The sequence below is a fragment of the Panulirus ornatus genome, chromosome 13 (genome assembly GCF_036320965.1).
Source record: "Panulirus ornatus isolate Po-2019 chromosome 13, ASM3632096v1, whole genome shotgun sequence".
In the NCBI taxonomy this organism is placed as follows: Eukaryota; Metazoa; Arthropoda; class Malacostraca; order Decapoda; family Palinuridae; genus Panulirus; species Panulirus ornatus.
In genome coordinates, this window is record NC_092236.1 from 48,889,900 (window position 1) to 48,911,427 (window position 21,528).

The 21,528-nt window shown below is 41.3% G+C and overlaps 1 protein-coding gene across 1 annotated transcript in view; it reads left to right on the forward strand.

Moving 5' to 3' along the window:
- LOC139752849 (uncharacterized) overlaps positions 1-21,528 on the forward strand; it is a 257,324-nt gene that overhangs the window by 19,647 nt on the left and 216,149 nt on the right. The window contains 2 exon segments of the mRNA XM_071668812.1: positions 2,755-2,840; positions 14,564-14,767. Of these exon segments, the coding sequence (XP_071524913.1) occupies positions 2,818-2,840; positions 14,564-14,767 (227 nt within the window). The 5' untranslated portion in view covers positions 2,755-2,817.

The following is a 21,528-nucleotide window of genomic DNA, read 5'->3' on the forward strand; positions in this document are numbered from 1 at the left end:
CCTTCTCACATCACCACTACTTGTTATTACCTCCCCATTAGCCCCCTTCACTGAAGTTCCCATTTGTTCCCTTGTCTTACGTACTTTATTTACCTCCTTCCAAAACATCTTTTTATTCTCCCTAAAATTTAAAGATACTCTCTCACCCCAACTCTCATTTGCCCTCTTTTTCACCTCTTGCACCTTTCTCTTGACCTCCTGCCACTTTCTTCTATACATATCCCACTCATTTGCATTATTTTCCTGCAAAAATCGTCCAAATGCCTCTCTTCTCTTTCACTAACAATCTTACTTCTTCATCCCACCACTCACTACCCTTTCTAATCAACCCACCTCCCACGCTTCTCATGCCACATGCATCTTTTCCGCAAGCCATCACTGCTTCCCTAAATACATCCCATTCCTCCCCCACTCCCCTTACCTCCTTTGTTCTCACCTTTTTCCATTCTGTACTCAATCTCTCCTGGCACTTCCTCACACAGGTCTCCTTCCCAAGCTCACTTACTCTCACCACTCTCTCCACCCCAACATTCTCTCTTCTTTTCTGAAAACCTCTACAAATCTTCACCTTCGCCTCCATGAGATAATGATGAGACTTCCCTCCAGTTGCACCTCTCAGCACATTAACATCCAAAAGTCTCTCTTTTGCGCACCTGTCAATTAACACATAATCCAATAATGCTCTCTGGCCATCTCTCCACTTACATACGTATACTTATGTATATCTCTCTTTTTAAACCAGGTATTCCCAATCGCCAGTCCTTTTTCCGCTCATAAATCGACATGCTCTTCACCATTTCTATTTACAACACTGAACACCCCATGTACACCAATTATTCCCTCAACTGCCACATTACTCACCGTTGCATTCAAATCACCCGTCACTATAACGTGGTCTCGTTCATCAAAACCACTAACAGACTCATTCAGCTGTTCCCAAAACACTTGTCTCTCATGATCTTTCTTCTCATGCCCAGGTGCATATGCATCAATAATCACCCATCTCTTTCAGTTTTACCCATATCAATCTAGAGTTTACTTTCTTACATTCTTTCGCATACTCTCACCACTCCTGTTTCAGGAGTAGTGCTACTCCTTCCCTTGCTCTTGTCCTCTCACTAACTCCTGACTTTACTCCCAAGACATTCCCAAACCACTCTTCCCCTTTACCCTTGAGCTTCGTTTCTCTCAGAGCCAAAACATCCAGGTTCCTTTCCTCAAAGATACTACCTATCTCTCCTTTTTTCTCATCTTGGTTACATCCACACACATTTAGACACCCTAATGTGAGCAAGTATATTTCTTTATGTATTTTGCTTTTTTTTTTGCTGTCTCCCGCGTTAGCGAGGTAGCGCAAGGAAAGAGACGAAAGAATGGCGCAAAGCACCCACATACTCATGTATATACATACACGTCCACACACGCACATTTACATACCTATACATCTCAACGTAAACATATATATACACACTCAGACATATACATATATACACATGTACATAATTCATGCTGTCTGCCTTTATTCATTCCCATTGCCACCCCGCCACACGTGAAATAGCAACCCCCTCCCCCCCATGTGCACGAGGTAGCGCTAGGAAAAGACAACAAAGGCCACATTTGTTCACACTCAGTCTCTAGCTGTCATGTAATAATGCACCAAAACCACAGCTCCCTTTCCACATCCAGGCCCCACAGAGAAAGAGATGTGAGAGAGCAGAAGAGGGTGTGCTGAAATGGTTTGGACATATGGAGAGAATTAGTGAAGAAAGGTTGACAAAGAGTATATAAGTCTCTTAGAGGAAATAGTGAAAACAGGGGGACCTAATTGAGGTTGGAAGGATGTGGTAGAATAAAGATTTTGAACAATCGAGGCCTGTTCATGTAGGAGGGTGAAGGTGTGCACAGGATAGAGTAAATTGAAACATTGTGATATGCTGGGGTAAACATGCTGTCAGTGGTCTAACCCAGAGCATGTGAATTATCTAGGGTAAACCATGGAAAATTCTGTGGGGCCTTGTTGTGGATAAGGAGCTGTGTTTTTGGTGCATAACACATGGCAGCTAAAGTATGTATGTGAGAGGATGTGACCTTTCTTTGTTTCTTGTGCTACCTCACTGTCACAGGAAATGGGGATCACTTATGGAAATAGAGGGAGTGTTGAAATGGTTTGGCCATATGGAGAGAATAAGTGAGGAAAGATTATCTTTGACAAAGAAGATATATGTGTCAGAAGTGGAGGGAACAAGAAGCAGGAGACCAAATACATGCTGTCAATGGATTGAACCAGGGCATGTGAAGCATTCAGGATAAACCATGGAAAGGTCTGTAGGGTATGATTGTGGATAGGGAACTGTAGTTTTGGTGACAGCTAGAGGATGGATGGGAGTGGGTAGGCCTTTCTTCTGTTCCTGGCACTGCCTCTAATGCAAGAAATGGTGGTCAAGAATGAAAAAAATATATCTATGTATCTACATAGATGTAGGTATATATAGGAAAGATATATTAGAGATGTCCATTTCTTAATAATCAACCTTATTCCACTAGAGCACTGATATCCTTTTAATGTTGGGAGTATGTGCCATAGAAATAGTTTTTCAGTTAATCAGCTTCAGCACCATTGCACAGTTATGTGCAAGTTTTGTAGGAAAAATAATGATTCAGCATGGTAAATATGTGAAGGTGAATTATGCTTACAGAGTGACTTATTTCTTAATGGATGAGTTGAAAGAGGAATTCAGGTGGCTTTTCTTTCAGATGGTTCCAGTTTCAAGAAGTAAATTGAAAATAGAAACGAAGATGGTTCCTTGACAAATATTCATGTATATTGCCAACATGTCCAGGTTAGTCATGTCTTTGTTTTTCTTCTTTGTCAAATTATAGATATAGTGTTCCATAGTTTTACTTCAGTATTGTTGACACAATAACTAAGATAGAGATCTTGATAAAAAGCACTTTTTGTTTTGATTTGATGAAGATTTTAGAATTAAGAATTTTTCTATTTTGGACACTTCCTACTAAAAACTGTATAAGAGATGTACTTTTATTTTGATGTGATGAAGATTTTATAATACAGGATTTTCTGTTTGTGACTCTTCAGACTGTGTGCTGTATTAGATATGTAAGAAGTGGCAAAGGAGTTCACCAGTTATGGTGACTTGCTGTGGCCACCCCCTTGAGGAAGTTCTCAAAGGGAACAGATATCAGAGATATAGGTAGTTAGATAGAGTTGTACTTTTTGGATGTGATGAAGATTGTAAGATATAGAATTTTTTTTATATCTGACCCTTCAGACTATTTTCTTTATTAATGATGGTCATTTATTTCTCTTGAGCATTAGAGATTCCTAGGATTTTCTGTAGGAAAATCAGTGTGAGGACTTTCCAGCCCTTAGTATTTCCAGTGAGGAACCACTGGCCTTCCTCATCGCTCTGCTAGTTATTCATCATTTATCAAGGCAGCTTGATCATTTTGAATGTGCTTGTGGCCAGTAATGTTGAAGGCTTCAGTCACAAACAAAAGTCCACATTAAGGCTGGGGCTTAATTGAAATATAGAGGGAATTATGAAACGGAAAAAGAAAAGACAAGGAAAGGTATTTACGAATTTTCGAAAGTGAGAAACCTGTCTTTTGAAATGTCCCAAGTCATAGTTATTAGGGAAGACATGAGATGGTAGAGAGTTATAAAGTTAAAGTTTCAATGTGCAGGGAAAGAAGCAGGTGCTAAAATGGCCCACCTTTGAGTTGCTGATGGCTGCACAATAATAATGTGACACAGCAACTTGCCGAGTATTGCGTGGTCTAGCTAGTAGTGTGGGCACACATGGAGCCTGCTCTTGGGAGCAAAAACCAAAGTAATACCTATAAAAGAGAGAAAGTGAACAAACATTGCAGTGTAGGGCAAGGGGGTCAAGTTTGGAAGTTAGCGAAGGACAGTTTATGAGGCAGATTGCTTTCGACTTGACTCTGTTAAGTAAGGATGCAGAGCTAGAACCACCCCAAATGTGAGATCAGTACTCCATACAAGGATGAATCAGTCCCTTGTATAAATAGAGCAACTGTTCAGAAGAGAAGAAGTTTCGACATCTAAACACGACACCCAGTTTCTTAGAGGCAGATTTGGCTTTTCCTGTAATGTGGAGTTTCCAAGAAAGAGTGGATGTTACAGTAATACCAAGTATGTTCATTGAGCCAAGAGGTGGAATTACTGAACCATCAAAGGAGAGACAAGGTTATGAGGGTTTTTTGATAGAGAGATGGGTAGAAACTGCATCTTGGAGGCATTGAATTTTAGATTTTGTCCACCCCACTGAGATATCCTGTCCAAGTCTGAGTTTGTTGAGGAAGCTGTGTCAAGACAAGATCAAGTGAGAGAAGAGGGAGCAGAATTGAAAAATGTAGATGAACGCAGTGTTGTCAGCATAGAGTCCATTGGATTATTTGTGGAGAGAGGAAGTCATTGAAAAAAGGAGAAAAAGTGTAGGGGACAGGACAGAACTTTGACGGACACAGCTGTTGATATAGAAAAGGGGGAGGCTGAACCATCAACATCCATCTGCCAGAGAGGAAGCTGGATATGAAGAAGTAAAATGAGGGGGGGGAAGCCAAAAGAGGGGAGCTTAGAGATGAGATTCAACTGCCACACCCTGTCAAAAGCCTTAGATATGTCAAAGGCAACTACACATGACTCCCTAGAATCTTTCAGGGATGATGACCAGACATTATAAGATAAGAAAGAATATCAATAGTGGATCTTGACTTATGGAAGCCTTACTGGTGATCAGACAGAAGACAGCACACCCCTTAGGGGTGGAACTTAAGGGGGAGGCATTGCCCAATTACATCAGGGCACTAGTTTCAAATTAGAACAAACACCTGTGGTGTACTGTTACTTTTGATTTTGAAAGTTTTTGAGCCTCACTGCCTCTGGAAACACCGAGCTGGAGTTACCCTCTGTCAAGGGTGAAACACAAAAGGCTAAGAAGTGGCACAAGAGTCTACCAGTTATGCTGAGTGTTAAAAGGAACGAGCGATTGAGGGTGATCACGTTGAATGTGAATGGGATGACTGGGGAGAATAAGAGGGAGATTGTGGGGAAGTTTAAAAGTTGTAGTGTGGATGCGCTTAGGGATTGGGGAAACCTATATCCTCGGGCAGGGTGTATGAAGTGAAAATGGAAATGATGAATGCAAGTAATGGAAGGAATTGTGGTATGGACAGGAATGAGTGAAAATTATCAGGAAAGAGGAAAAGAACAATGTGTAGTTCTGCTATCGCCAAGAGTATGGGAGGGTGTTTCAGAGCATGGATGGAATGGATCAAGAATATTGTGGGTGAAAGGAAAGATTGGGATTGTGAAATATGCATGGGTTTGTGTATATGCACCTGTGAATGTGAAGATTGTACGAGGAATTTGAATGACTGTATAAATGGTTTTGAGAATGAGAGAAACATGGTCGTTTTGGGTGATATGGATGCAAAAATGGGATGTGATGGAACTGGTGAGGTAGTGCCTGGAGTAAACAAGAATGGAAGCTATCTTGTGGATATTTGTGCTGAGAGGGGTATATTCCTTGCAAACACCTTTTTTCAGCCCAAGATGATCTACAGTTCTACATGGATGAAGAATGATGGAGGAAAAGAGCAAAAGGCTTTGATTGACTATGTGGCAGTGGATGAAAGATTGAGAAAGGCTGTGCTGAATGCGAGAGTCATGAGAGGATTCTTTGAAGACTGACCATTTTGCAGTTCTTGTGGGAATGAGGATCAGGGAGAAGTGGAGGTTTAGTGTAAGGAAGAATGGAGAAGTAATAGTGTTGGCAAGGGAGAAGATGAATCAGGAAAAATGCTGGGAGGAGTATGAAAGGAAGGTAAATGAAGGCTTATATGGAAATGCAATGAGTGTAGGAATGCAGTTATGTGTGAATGAGGTGTTTGAAATATTGAGAGAAATACTAGTAAAGGTTGTGGAATCAGTAGTTGGATACAAGGTAGTGAGATGCAGGAATAAAAATGGCAGTGCATGATGAACTGAAGAGATTAGAAATGCTGTTGAAGAGAAAAAAAGGCATATGGTAGATTGCTCAATAGGAGAGTACCAGTGGAAGTTCAGCAAAGGAGAAGGGAAGAATACAAAATATGTAAGCGGAATGTTAAGAAACTAGTGGAGGAAAGCAAAGAAAGAGTAAATGAAGATTTTAGAAGAAAGTTAAGTGAAACGTTTTGAGATGATAAGAAACTATACCAGTGGAAGTTCAGCAAAGGAGAAGGGAATAATACCAAATATGTCAGTAGAATGTTAAGAAGCTGATAGAGGAAAGCAAAGAAAGAGTAGATGAAGGTTTTGGAAGAAAGTTAAGTGAAAAATTGTGATGATATTATACTGAAAGGATGTGAAAAAGGAAAGAGATGCATGTAAGAGTGGAAATGATGATGTGAGAAGTAAGGAAGGGGAATTGCTGAGTCAAAAGGAGGAAGTGAAAGGAAGATGGAAAGAGGATTTTGAAGAACTGATGAATGTGGGAGAAGGGGAGGTGGCAGTTGTTACATGCATGGGTATGGATGAGGTAAGGAAGTGGATACAGTTGAAGGGGCCTATAGCAAAGAGGGAGGTAAGAAGGGCATTAATGAGGCTGAAAGTAGGAAAGTTACCTGGAGTGGATGGGATTACAGTTAAAATGCTGAAGTATGGAGGAGGAAGTGTGATAGAGTGGATGCATCTTGTATGTAATTTAGCATGGAAATGGGGTTGTACCTGAGGATTTGGTGAGAGCTATTATTGTTCCTTTATTCAAAGGAAAATGTGCAAAGGATGTACGTAGCAATTGTAGGGAAATAAGTCTCTTAAGTATATCAGGAAAAGTATTTATTTATTATACTTTGTCTCTGTCTCCCGCGTTAGTGAGGTAGCGCAAGGAAACAGACGAAAGAATGGCCCAACCCTCCCCATACACATTTATATACATACACATCCACACACGCACATATACATACCTATACATCTCAACGTATACATATATATACACACACAGACATATACATATATACACATGTGCATAATTCATACTGTCTGCCCTTATTCATTCCCGTCGCCACCCTGCCACACATGAAATGACAGCCCCCTTCCCCTGCATGTGCACAAGGTAGCACTAGGAAAAGACAACAAAGGCCACATTCGTTCACACTCAGTCTCTAGCTGTCATGTATAATGCACTGAGACCACAGCTCCTTTTCCACCTCCAGGCCCCACAAAACTTTCCATGGTTTACCCCAGACGCTTCACATGCCCTAGTTCAATCCATTGACAGCACGTCGACCCTGGTATACCACATCGTTCCAATTCACTCTATTCCTTGCACACCTTTCACCCTCCTGCATGTTCAGGCCCCGATCACTCAAAATCTTTTTCACTCCATCTTTCCACCTCCAATTTGGTCTCCCACTTCTCCTCGTTCCCTCCACCTCTGACGCATATATCCTCTTTGTCAATCTTTCCTCACTCATTCTCTCCATGTGACCAAATCATTTCAAAACACCCTCTTCTGCTCTCTCAACCACATTCTTTTTACCACCACACATCTCTATTACCCTTTCATTACTTACTTGATCAAACCACCTCACACCACATATTGTTCTCAAACATCTCATTTCCAGCACTTCCACCCTCCTCCGCATAACTCTATCTATAGCCCACACCTCGCAACCATATAACATTGTTGGAACCACTATTCCTTCAAACATACCCATTTTTGCTTTCAAAGATAACGTTCTCGACTTCCACACATCTTTCAGCGCTCCCAGGACTTTCGCCCCTCCCCCACCCTATGATTTACTTCCGCTTCCATGGTTCCATCCGCTGCCAAATCCACTCCCAGATATCTAAAACACTTCACTTCCTCCAGTTTTTCTCCATTCAAACTTACCTCCCAATTGGCTTGTCCCTCAACCCCACTGTACTATTCTAATAACCTTGATAGATTGATGTAAGTGACTGAATGCAGAATAAGTGAAGAGCAAGAGTGTTTTAGGAAAGGTAGGGGGTGTGTCGATCATATTTTTGAAGTAAAGATGACCGTGGAAAAGTATTAAGCAAAAGGTAAGAAGTTGTGTGCAGCTTTTATGGACCTGGAAAAAGCATATGACAGAGTTAGTGGAATGCTTTATGGGATGTGTTGAGGATATAAGGTATAAGTGGAAAACTGTTGGATGGTGTAAAGCCTTTTATAGAGGAGCAAATGTGTGTGTAAGACCGAAAGTTTGGGATACATGTAGGTGTTAGGCAGGTTTGTGTGAAGTCACTGTGGCTTTATATATATATATATATATGGATGGAGTGATAAGAGAGGTGAAAACAAAACTAAGGAAAAGGGGTGCAGAGAGAGAGTGTGGCAGTGAGATGAGATGGCCTGTTTGTGGATGATGCTGCATTGTTTGCAAAGAGTGAAGAGGAGTTGCAGAAGGTTATACGTGTGTTTTATGAGATTGAAGGTAAATGCAATTAAAAGTAAATTAATGGTGTTGGAAAGGAAATGAAGTGAAAGCATAGATTTTGTAACACCATTGAGAGTGAAAAAAGAAAGTGTACTAAGTTGTGCTCTGGATATGGGGGGAAAAGACTGGAAGAAGTGAGGTAATTTAAGTATCTGGGAGCTGTCTTGGGTAAGTGTGGTGATATGGAAGGAGAGATAAGGGAGAGAGCAGTACAGGGTAGAAGAGTTACTGGGTCCCTTTATAGAATGATGAAGGGTAGAGGGGCAAGTATGGAAGTGCAGAGAGGATGAAGGGACAGCATGGTCCTCCCAATCCTGACTTATGCAGTCAAAACATGGATATGGAATGAGGTAACGAGGTCAAGAATTCAGGCTATGGAAATGAGCTATTTGAGAAGAGCATGTGGTGTGACTGGATGGAATGAAGAAAGAAATGAAAGGGCTTGTGAGAGATGTGGTATAGCAAGGAATGCAAAGGGAAAAAACTGTGGAGAGGTAGAATGGGTAAAGTGTAATATTTTGAGTTGGTTTCGGCACATGGAAAGAATGCAAGAGTGGGAATTTACAATGAGAGTGTATAATAGTACATTTAAAGGGGTTAGTGCGAGTGGAAGACCACCTGTGACATGGGTAAATAGGGTGGAATACTGGAGGGAGAGAAGCAGAAGAAGAATGCATGGAACGGTGTATGCAAGGGAGGCAAATAAGGATAGGGATAAGTGGAGACTCTTTTGCTGTGGTCACCCCTTGATGAGAGTTCCTGGAGGGAACAGGTGTCAGAGATATAGATAGATAGAGAGAACACTGATTTTCAAGGTGTTTAAGGATATAGGAGTTGAGGAGGGATTCAAAGACTGGAAATGATAGATGTTAAAGCAATGGGATGATAGTTAGAGGGGTCAGAACGGTGAACAGTCTTAGGGATGGGATGTATCGATGCATGCTTCCAAGGAGGAGGGAAAGTGTTGGTTTTGAAACAGAAACGTAACAGACGAGCAAGCACAGTTATAAGTTCAGAGGCACACTCTTTCAGTACATGGGGATAGATGCCATCAGGACCATAATCCTGGTTTGTGTCCAGAGAAAGAAGTGCTTTATGGACAGTGTGAAAAGAGGTTACAGGAAGAGGCATAAGATTACTAAGAGGAGCATTAGGGGGTGAAGGAATGTTAAAGTCATCCAAGGTGGGATTAAAAGAGAATTGGGAACCAAAGAGAGTTGCTTTGTTTGCTGCTATAGAACCATGAGAGCGGAAAAGGGAAGGAAAGGTAATGCGACAGAAGTTTTTAAGAGATACCCTTAGCTAAAGACCAGAAAGACTTATTGGTAGATGACAAGGAGAGGTTATCTCACTTCCTTTGAATAAAGGAATGCTTTGCCTCTTGGATAATGTGCTTGAAGCGATTATGGACAGTGATAAAAGGAGAGTATTCCAAGCCTGATAGGCCTGACCCCTTGTCTGAATGGCCTTAGAACTGGAATGATTGAACCATGGACTGGATAAAGAAGTCATCTTAGAGGAAGAAGGGGTAAATACTTCCATTCCCACAAGAATAATCTCTGCTATGCATTTGGCAGTGACAGAAGCATCAACACATAAGAGAATAATTTACCCAAGGAAAGTTGGAAAGGAACTTACATAAGTTATTCCAGTCAGCTTTGTGTAGGTGCCAGTATTTATGCTTAGAAGGGGCTGCTGGAGGGGAATGTGCTGTTAGAATAGATACATTTATGAGGGTGTGATCAGATGAACCAATCGAGGGCGAGATTGTGTATTTACAGCAGGCTGGACTAGAGGTAAAAAGCAAATCCAGAATATTGAGTGTTCATAGCAGTCAGGAATATGAGTAGGGTGGGAGAATGGATAACATGAGGTCTTTAATTCCTCCATCCATTTGGGAGGAATTCAACCATTCCCTACTGTGAATGTTGGAGTCCCCAAGGTAGAGGATCTTGGCTTGCAGGTGAGTTTTACCCACATCAATCCAGAATTTACTTCCTTGCAGTCTATCACACACTCCCACAGCTCCTGCTTCAGGTGTAGTGCTTCTCTTTCCTTAGCTCTTGTCCTCTCACCAACCCCTGACTTTGCTCTCTTGATGTTTCCAAACCATTCTTCCCCTTTGCCCTTGAGCTTTGTTTCACTTGGAGCTAGAACATCCAGGTTTCCTTCTTCAAACATACCACCTATCTCTCCTTTTTTCTCGGTCACACATTTAATCATCCCAATATGAGCCTTCAAGGAGGATGAGTACTCCCAGCTTGACTCCTTCTGTTTCCTGTTTTAGAAATTGAAATGCAAGAAGGGTAGGGTTTCCAGCCCCCTGCTCCTGCCTCCTTTAGTCACCTTCTACAACATGCGGGGAATACAGAGGTAGAATTCTTTCTCCTCTACTTCATATGGAATACAGAGGTAGAAGTCTCTCTCCTTTACCTCATATTTTCAAGTCTGTTTCTTAAGCACATATGTACCTCGGTTGATTCAGCGAAATAGTTTTTAAGTAGTGTTAATATGATGAATAATGGAAATTATCAAAGGGGATGGAATGTTGGTATATGTACACCACCGAATTTCCAGCAGCTGATGGTTCGTCGCCACCTTTAGTCCAAACAAAATCACATGAAGGAACTTGAACTTACTGCAGCCACCAGACTAGTTTACTGGGCAGCCACAGATGGCTTGTGTAGGGTGTGCTTATTTACATTCTTTACACTGCACTTGTTGGTGGTGATACTGCAATTCTGTGAGGTTCTTAGCTTATTTTGCTTAAGATTAACCCTAGCTATGGCTTCTAAGACATATTAGAGTGCCAGTTGTGGTGTCAAACATAAACATCAGTCCATATCGATCCAAGAGAAAGTAGAGCTGACGAAAAAAATGGACCATGGTGTTTCAGTGTGTGAGCTGTGTGACATCTACAGTATTGGTTCATCAACTGTTTATGATATAAAGAAGCAAAGGGAAAAAATATTGAAATTCTGTGCTGACAGCGATTCCAAGAAGCAAATGATGATTAGAAGAACTGTGAAAGATGGTAAGAGTACTGAGCACGATTGATGGTTTCGACAGCATTGGAGTGATGGAGTGGACTTGTCAGGTAGCATGATAATGGACCAGGCTAAGTTGTTCCATAAAGAACTTAAATTACAACATGTGAGTGACTCTGATAAAGGACGGCTTCAAAGATTCAAGAAGCATCCTGGAATTTCCATGAATAAAGTGTGCGGAGAAAAGTGGTATGCAAACCACAAAGGAGCTGCCGAGCATGTGGATGAATTAGCAAAACTCGTAGCTGACAAGCACCTCAGTCCTGAGCAGGTGTATAATGCAGACAAAACTGCATTATTCTGGCAATGCACACCCAGGAAAACACTAACAACAGAAGACGAAGAAGACCCCACAGGATTCATACAGTCTAAGGACAAACTTATTGTAGGGTGCTCAAACATTTAATATTTGTTTAATTTAAATTTCTAGCAGTCCATGGTATACTTTAGACACATAGGAGATATATAGTTAGTGGGTTAGAGATGTGTTGATGACTTATTATGTGACCACTGTTGGTCTGGCAAAATGGTTAATCCGTCAAGGCTTTGGAACCAAGAGTGCCGGAAAATCGGTGGTGTACCTGTACAAATACAGTAGTGGCATATGTGTAGACATCTGGAATTGGGAAGGTGCATGAGATGCTATCATGTGTTAAGTTGTTTTCTAGTTTTATAATAGGAGGCTCCATACAGGGGGAGTTATGATAGTGATAGAGTCTAAAACTAAAGCAATACCGTAGCAGTGTATTCTGAGTTATGAGAGCTCTTATGGTCATCTCCTTAATTGTTGTTTATCTGCTGAAAACTTAAGTTTATTAGGAACCTCCTCCAAACTCCCCTTGAAGATTCACTTTCTTCTGAGTTCAGAAGTTATTTGTTTTAAAGTTCCTTTCTAGCCTTGTTGTGAAATAGCAAGGCTAGTAGTCTACAGTACATCCTTGTGGGACACCCATTTGGTGGAGTTTTTGAGGGAAATCTTTCAGGATTTAACCTAAGTGTTCTCATTCTATGTATTTAAGTTGTCTTTTTTGCAGTCTGTAAGTGGTATCAACTTTTACGTTTTTCATTTTATGAGTCTCTCTTTGGCCTTGTATTCCTAGCAATTTATCCTAAAAATCACCTTTGATAGCCCATGTTGCTAAGTTCAATGTATGTACTTACAAATTGCTTCTTATGTCCGGCAAAAATTAGTTCATTCATGTTGATCACCAACACATCCTTGGGAACATCTTTTAGTATCTAGGAATTGTATAGCCTCTGTCAATAGAGAACATTTCTACCTGAACCAAGAGACTCCTTTTTTGTTATCTAACACCCACATTGCTTTTATGTCAGAGGCATTGAGTTCAGGAAGGTAGCCCCCATTATAGCCTTTATGTGAAAGCTGTCTTTAGTGGAGATTATAAGGAAAGTTCTTTCTCATTTCTCGTATATGTGTATCAGTGATACGTTCTGAAGGTGTTGAAGGTTGATCAGGTTTGGTCTTGGGGTTGACGTCATCAGAGCAAAAGGATTTATAAGGTCATGTTTTTGCTATATGTAGCCTTTTGATGAAGTTTTACTGTAACCCTTGTCATCAGTATTGGTGTCTTATCATTCTTTCGAGAATGTAATTTGCAGATTATGAAAATTTCTTTCCCTGCAAGGTGATGGCCCTCGTCAGTTTTCCTTTTTGTGTTTCTAGCCCTTCCCACATCTCTCTTTTGTAACACCTTTTTTGATTAAACCATTGGTGACCACATCAGGTTTGGTGTCTGTCTTCAGAGAATAGTGATGCGCATATTCACCAATGACTAATGCTCTTGATTAGTCTGGTGGGAGACTTGGGCTGGGCTGAACCATGCAGTTCACACCCTATCAGGTGTTTAACTAAGGAGTGCAAGACATTACCCTAACCAGTAAAATAGGAGTTAAGAGGTTTCAGATCCCCAGAAATCCTGAGATAACATCTATGGTTCATGGAACACCACCCTGAGAGAACAAGTTTTCATACTTCCAAACATACATTTCAGTTATATTGCCTTCGTTCTAATTCTTCCTCATGGTTTTTGTATGTTATACATGATGGCTGGAGAGAGGATATTAGCAAATGAGGTAATCATTTATTTGTTCCTGATCCTCCCTTGCTAAGGCAGGAAAAGCAGTTTGGTCTGAAATAGCTTCCTTGGTACAGAATAACAGTACATTTTGTTTCATCTTTTTACTTGTGCAGAAGGGGTTATTACCCACTTTAGCTGTATTTCATATTGCTCTTTGATATTTTCTCTAAGCATTAACTGAGTTATTATAAGAGGAATGATAGAAATTATGGTAGTTGGGCATAGTCATATCCAAATTAAAAAGAAACATCAAAACTAAAGAAAGCAAGGTAAGTCATATGGCAGACTTTTTAGAAATGATAATAAAAAGGTGTCATCTGATTAAGAATGATATTGTTGAAGATGGCTTGAAAGGTTGATGTCCTTTTTAAAGTACAATTATAGTTCTGTATAGATTTACTCATCCGTAAATTATTCTTTCTACATGGGTATGTAAAGTCTTAAAATTACATATATTTTTAGATGAAAATATGCATAATGACTATCAAAGTGATATATGGATTATACTGTAAAAGATATGATGAGCCGTACATGCAAGCATTGATATCATATACTAGACTTAGATGTCACAGTTATTCATATGCCAGACATTTTCAGTGATGATTTTAGCAACTCTCATATGTCAGAATTTCAACAAGACAGGAAATGGTACTTTTATTTTCTTATCTTTTTGATGTGTTGAAAAAGGTATCAGTCATTGGTACTAGGACCTACATAACTTGTTTATCATGTCATTATTAAATTGTTACCTTTAATACTTTCTGTGAGTGGGTGCTCTCTGCCATTTACTGGTCCTTTTATAGATGATTATGGCAATATCTAAGTATTACAAGAAGTTTGATACAGATGATGAATAAAAGGCAGGTTTCCTACTACCATGTATGCATGATAGTTCTTTTAACCATTAACTTGCGTTTTACTCACTAACAGATGGGTGCGTGGGGCAATTTGGGCAGCAGGGTCATGTGTGGTTTGGTGCCCTGTCTGTGTGTGCCTAAGTGGTGGAGGAGCATGGTGGGTGTGTGCTTGTGCAGTTGGGCTCATTACCATCACCCTTGGGTCTGGTTATACCACATGGACAGTCTTCAACAATCTGCTTCGACATGGCCCACAGTCCTACCCATTATTTGCACAGTAAGTCTTTATCATCTTTGGGAAAAGGATGGCTCTAGACCATGCTGATGTACTTAATTTAATGATGCTGATCAACGTACTAGTACAACATGATGAGAACTAATGAAGGCTAATAACAGAAGTAAAAATACTAATACTGAGCCAGCACTTAAGTGGTTGTCATGTTGCACTCCTCTGACCCAGGTTGCTGTTTTTTCTTTGTGCTTCACCCACATGTGGAATTAAGACATTCTATCCACAAACATACAAGATATCTTTGTTGCACATAACACTTAATAGCACTTGCCTCACACAACTCATTATTCATAGCTCTAGACTTTCCTGCATTGAGCATTATACACCTGCCCTGCCTTTAGGCAGAATTGTAGGAGCAATAGACTGCAGTTTTAGGTTGGGACATTAGGGAGGAGCATTAGGTATAAGTGATAGGTTGGAACATTAGGTAGAAGGAGTCAGTAGGAAACATTGGGCTGGAGCCTCTGAAAATGCAGTACTAAAGTTTAAGAAGTAACACCATAGTTCACTAGTTACAGGGACTATTTTGCCATGGTCACCCCCTTGAGGGAGTTCTTGGAGGGAACACGCATCAGATAAACAGTATATTTATTCATCTATTTTGCTTTGTCGCTGTCTCCTGTGTTAGTGAGGTAGCGCAAGGAAACAGATGAAAGAATGGCCCAACCCACCCATATACACATGTATATACATACACGTCCACACACGCAAATATACATACCTATACATCTCAACTCAACGTATACATATATATACACAGACATATACATATATGCACATGTACATAATTCATACTATCTGCCTTTATTCATTCCCATCGCCACCCCGCCACTCATGAAATTACAACCCCCCCTCATGTGCGTGAGGCAGCACTAGGAAAAGACGACAAAGGCCACACTCGTTCACACTCAGTCTCTAGCTGTCATGAAATAATGCACCGAAACCACAGCTTCCTTTCCAAATCCAGGGCCCACAAAACTTTCCATGGTTTACCCCAGACATTTCACATGCCCTGGTTCAATCCATTGACAGCACATCGACCCCGGTATACCACATCGTTCCAATTCACTCTATTCCTTGCACGCCTTTCCCCCTCTTGCATGTTCAGGCCCTGATCACTCAAAATCTTTTTCACTCCATCTTTCCACCTCCAATTTGGTCTCCCACTTCTCCTCATTCCCTCCACCTCTGACACATATATCCTCTTGGTCAGTCTTTCCTCACTCATTTTCTCCATGTGACCAAACCATTTCAAAACACCCTCTTCTGCTCTCTCAACCACACTCATTTTATTACCACACATCTCTCTTACCCTATTATTACTTATTCGATCAAACCACCTCACAGCACATATTGTCCTCAAACATCTCATTTCCAGCATATCCACCCTCCTACGCACAACTCTGTCCATTGCCCACGCCTTGCAACCATATAACATTGTTGGAACCACTATTCCTTCAACCATACCCATTTTTGCTTTCTGAGATAATGTTCTCGATTTCCACACATTTTTCAACGCTCCCAGAACTTTTGCCCCCTCCCCTCCCTATGATTCACTTCCGCTTCCATGGCTCCATCCGCTGCCACATCCACTCCCAGATATTTAAAACACTTCACTTCCTCCAGTTTTTCTCCATTCAGACTTACCTTCCAAATGACTTGTCCCTCAACCCTACTGTACCTAATAACCTTGCTCTTATTCACATTTACTCTCAACTCTCTTCTTTCACACACTTTACCAAACTCAGTCACCAGCTCCTGCAGTTTCTCACATGAATCATCCACCAGCACTGTATCATCAGCGAACAACAACTGACTCACTTCCCAAGCTCTCTCCTCCACAACAGACTGTATACTTGCCCCTCTTTCCTAAACTCTTGCATTCACCTCCCTAATAACCCCATCCATAAACAAATTAAACAGCCATGGAGACATCACACACCCCTGCCGCAAACCTACATTCACTAAGGACCAATCACTTTCCTCTCTTCCTACACGTACACATGCCTTACATCCTTGATAAAAACTTTTCACTGCTTCTAACAACTTGCCTCCCACACCATATATTCTTAATACCTTCCACAGAGCATCTCTATCAACTCTATCATAAGCCTTCTCCAGATCCATAAATGCTACATACAAATCCATTTGCTTTTCCAAGTATTTCTCACATACATTCTTCAAAGCAAACACCTGATCCACACATCCTTTACCACTTCTGAAACCACACTGCTCTTCCCCAGTCTGATGCTCTGTACATGCTTTCACCCTCTCAATCAATACCCTCCCATATAATTTACCAGAAATACTCAACAAACTTATACCTCTGTAATTTGAGCACTCACCTTTGTCCCCTTTGCCTTTGTACAATGACACTATGCAAGCATTCCGCCAATCCTCAGGCACCTCACCATGAGTCATACATACATTGAATAATCTTACCAACCAGTCAACAATACAGTCACCCCCTTTTTTTAATAAACTCGACTGCAATACCATCCAAACCCGCTGCCTTGCCGGCTTTCATCTTCCGCAAAGCTTTTACTACCTCTTCTTTGTTCACCAAATCATATTCCCTAACCCTCTCACTTTGCACACCACCTCGACCAAAATACCCTATATCTGCCACTCTATCATTAAACACATTCAACAAACCTTCAAAATACTCGCTCCATCTCCTCACATCACCTCTACTTGTTATCACCTTCCCGTTAGCCCCCTTCACTGAAGTTCCCATTTGTTCCCTTGTCTTACGCACTTTATATACCTCCTTCCAAAACATCTTTTGATTCTCCCTAAAATTTAATGATACTCTCTCACCCCAACTCTCATTTGCCCTCTTTTTCACCTCTTGCACCTTGACCTCCTGCCTCTTTCTTTTATACATTTCCCACTCATTTGCATTATTTCCTTGCAAAAATCGTCCAAGTGCCTCTCTCTTCTCTTTCACTAATAATCTTACTTCTTCATCCCACCACTCACTACCCTTTCTAATCTGCCAACCTCCCATGCTTCTCATGCCACAACAATTTTTTGCGCAAACCATCACTGCTTCCCTAAACACATCCCATTCCTCCCCCACTCCCCTTACCTCCTTTGTTCTCACCTTTTTCCATTCTGTACTCAGTCTCTCCTGGTATTTCCTCACACAAGTGTCCTTCCCAAGCTCACTTACTCTCACCACTCTTTTCACACCAACATTCTCTCTTCTCTTCTGAAAACCTCTACAAATCTTCACCTTCGCCTCTACAAGTTGCACCTCTAAGCACATTAACATCGAAAAGTCTCTTTCGCACGCCTATCAATTAACACGTAATCCATTAACGCTCCCTGGCCATCTCTGCTACTTACATATGTATACTTATGTATATCTCTCTTTTTAAACCAGGTATTCCCAATCACCAGTCCTTTTTCAGCACACAAATCTACAAGCTCTTTACCATTTCCATTTGCAACACTGAACTCCCCATGTACACCAATTATTCCCTCGACTGCCACCATATATATATATATATATTATTTATTTATTTATTTATTTATTTTGCTTTGTCGCTGTCTCCCGCGTCAGCGAGGTAGCGCAAGGAAACAGATGAAACAATGGCCCACCCCACCCACATACACATGCATATACATACACGTCCACACACGCAAATATACATACTTATACATGTCAACGTATACATATATATACACACACAAACATATACATATATACACATGTACATAATTCATACTGTCTCCCTTTATTCATTCCCATCGCCACCTCGCCACACATGAAGTAACAACCCCCTCCCCCCTCATGTGTGCAAGGTAGCACTAGGAAAAGACAACAAAGGCCACATTTGTTCACACTCATTCTCTAGCTGTCATGTAATAATGCACCAAAACCACAGCTCCCTTTCCACATCCAGGCCCCACAGAACTTTCCATGGTTTACCCCAGATGCTTCACATGCCCTGGTTCAATCCATTGACAGCACATTGACCCCGGTATACCACATCGTTCCAATTCACTCTATTCCTTGCACGCCTTTCACCCTCCTGCATGTTCAGGCCCCGATCACTCAAAATCTTTTTTCACTCCATCTTTCCACCTCCAATTTGGTCTTCCACTTCTCCTCATTCCCTCCACCTCTGACACATATATCCTCTTGGTCAATCTTTCCTCACTACTTCTCTCCATGTGACCAAACCATTTCAAAACACCCTCTTCTGCTCTCTCAACGACACTCTTTATTACCACACATCTCTCTTACCCTATTATTACTTACTCAATCAAACCACCTCATACCACATATTGTCCTCAAACATCTCAATTCCAGCACATCCACCCTCCTGCGCACAACTCTATCCATAGCCCACGCCTCGCAACCATACAACATTGTTGGAACCACTATTCCTTCAACCATACCCATTTTTGCTTTCCGAGATAATGTTCTCGACTTCCACACATTCTTCAAGGCTCCCAGAATTTTCGCCCCCTCCCCCACCCTATGATTCACTTCTGCTTCCATGGTTCCATCCGCTGCCAAATCCACTCCTAGATATCTAAAACACTCCTTCTCACATCACCACTACTTGTTATCACCTCCCCATTAGCCCCCTTCACTGAAGTTCCCATTTGTTCTCTTGTCTTATGCACTTTATTTACCTCCTTCCAAAACATCTTTTTATTCTCCCTAAAATTTAATGATACTCTCTCACCCCAACTCTCATTTGCCCTCTTTTTCACCTCTTGCTCCTTTCTCTTGACCTCCTGCCTCTTTCTTTTATACATCTCCCACTCATTTGCATTATTTCCTTGCAAAAATCGTCCAAATGCCTCTCTCTTCTCTTTCACTAATAATCTTACTTCTTTGTCCCACCACTCACTACCCTTTCTAATCTGCCCACCTGCCACGCTTCTCATGCCACATGCATCTTTTGCGCAAGCCATCAGTGCATCCCTAGATACATCCCATTCCTCCCCCACTCCCCTTACCTCCTTTGTTCTTAACTTTTTCCATTCTGTACTCAGTCTCTCCTGGTACTTCCTCACACAAGTCTTCTTCCCAAGCTCACTTGCTCTCACCACTCTCTTCACCCCAACATTCTCTCTTCTTTTCTGAAAACCTCTACAAATCTTCACCTTCGCCTCCACAAGATAATGATCAGACATCCCTCCAGTTGCACCTCTCAGCACATTAACATCCAAAAGTCTCTTTTTCGCGCCTATCAATTAACACATAATCCAGTAACACTCTCTGGCCATCTCTCCTACTTATATACGTATACTTATGTATGTCTCTCTTTTTAAACCAGGTATTCCCAATCACCAGTCCTTTTTCAGCACATAGATATACAAGCTCCTCACCATTTCCATTTACAGCACTGAACACCCCATGTACACCAATTATTCCCTCAACTGCCACATTACTCACCTTTGCATTCAAATCACCCATCACTATAACCTGGTCTTGTTCATCAAAACCACTGACATGCTCATTTAGCTGCTCCCAAAACACTTGCCTCTCATGATCTTTCTTCTCATGCCCAGGTGCATATGCACCAATAATCACCCATCTCTTTCCATCCACTTTCAGTTTTATCCATATCAATGTAGAGTTTACTTTCTTACACTCTATCACATGCTCCCACCACTCCTGTTTCAGGAGTAGTGCTACTCCTTCCCTTGCTCTTGTGCTCTCACTAACCCCTGACTTTACTCCCAAGACATTCCCAAACCACTCTTCCCCTTTACCCTTGAGGTTCGTTTCACTCAGAGCCAAAACATCCAGGTTCCTTTCCTCAAATATACTACCTATCTCTCCTTTTTTCTCATCTTGGTTACATCCATACTTTTTTAGACACCCCAATCTGAGCCTTCGAGGAGGATGAGCACTCCCCGCATGACTCCTCCTTCTGTTTCCCCTTTTAGAAAGTTAAAATACAAGGAGAGGAGGGTTTCTAGCCCCCCCGCTCCCATCCCCTTTAGTCGCCTTCTGCGACATGTGAGGAATGCGTGAGAAGTATTCTCACCTGTTGTAGAAGGTGACTAAAGGGGGCAGGAGCAGGGGGCTGGAAACCTTTCCCTACTTGTATTTAGCTTTCTAGAATGGGAAACAGAAGGAGTCATGCGGGGAGTGCTCATCCTCCTCAAAGGCTCAGATTGGGGTGTCTAAATGTGTGTGGATGTAACCAAGATGAGAAAAAAAGGAGAAATAGGTAGTATGTTTAGGGAAAGGAACCTGGATGTTTTGGCTGTGGGTGAAACAAAGCTCAAGGGTAAAGGGGAAGAGTGGTTTAGGAATGTCTTGGGAATAAAGTCAGGGGTTAGTGTGAGGACAAGAGCAAAGGAAGGAGTAGCACTCTTCCTGAAGCAGGAGTTGTGGGATATGTGATAAAGTGTGATAAAGTAAACTCTAGATTGATATGGGTAAAAATGAAAGTGGACGGAGAGAGATTGGTGATTATTGGTGCCTATGCACTTCGTCATGTGAAGAAAGATCGTGAGAGGCAAGTGTTTTGTGAGCAGCTGAGTGAATGCATTAGCATCTTTAATGCACGAGACTAGGGTATATTGATGGGTGATTTGAATGCAAAGGTGAGTAATGTGGCAGTTGAGGGTATAATTGTTGTGCATGAGGTGTTCAGTGTTGCAAATGGAAATGGTAAAGAGCTTGTAGATTTGTGTGCTGAAAAAGGATTGGTGATCATGAATACCTGTTTTAAAAAGGGAGATATACATAAGTATACACATGTGAGTAG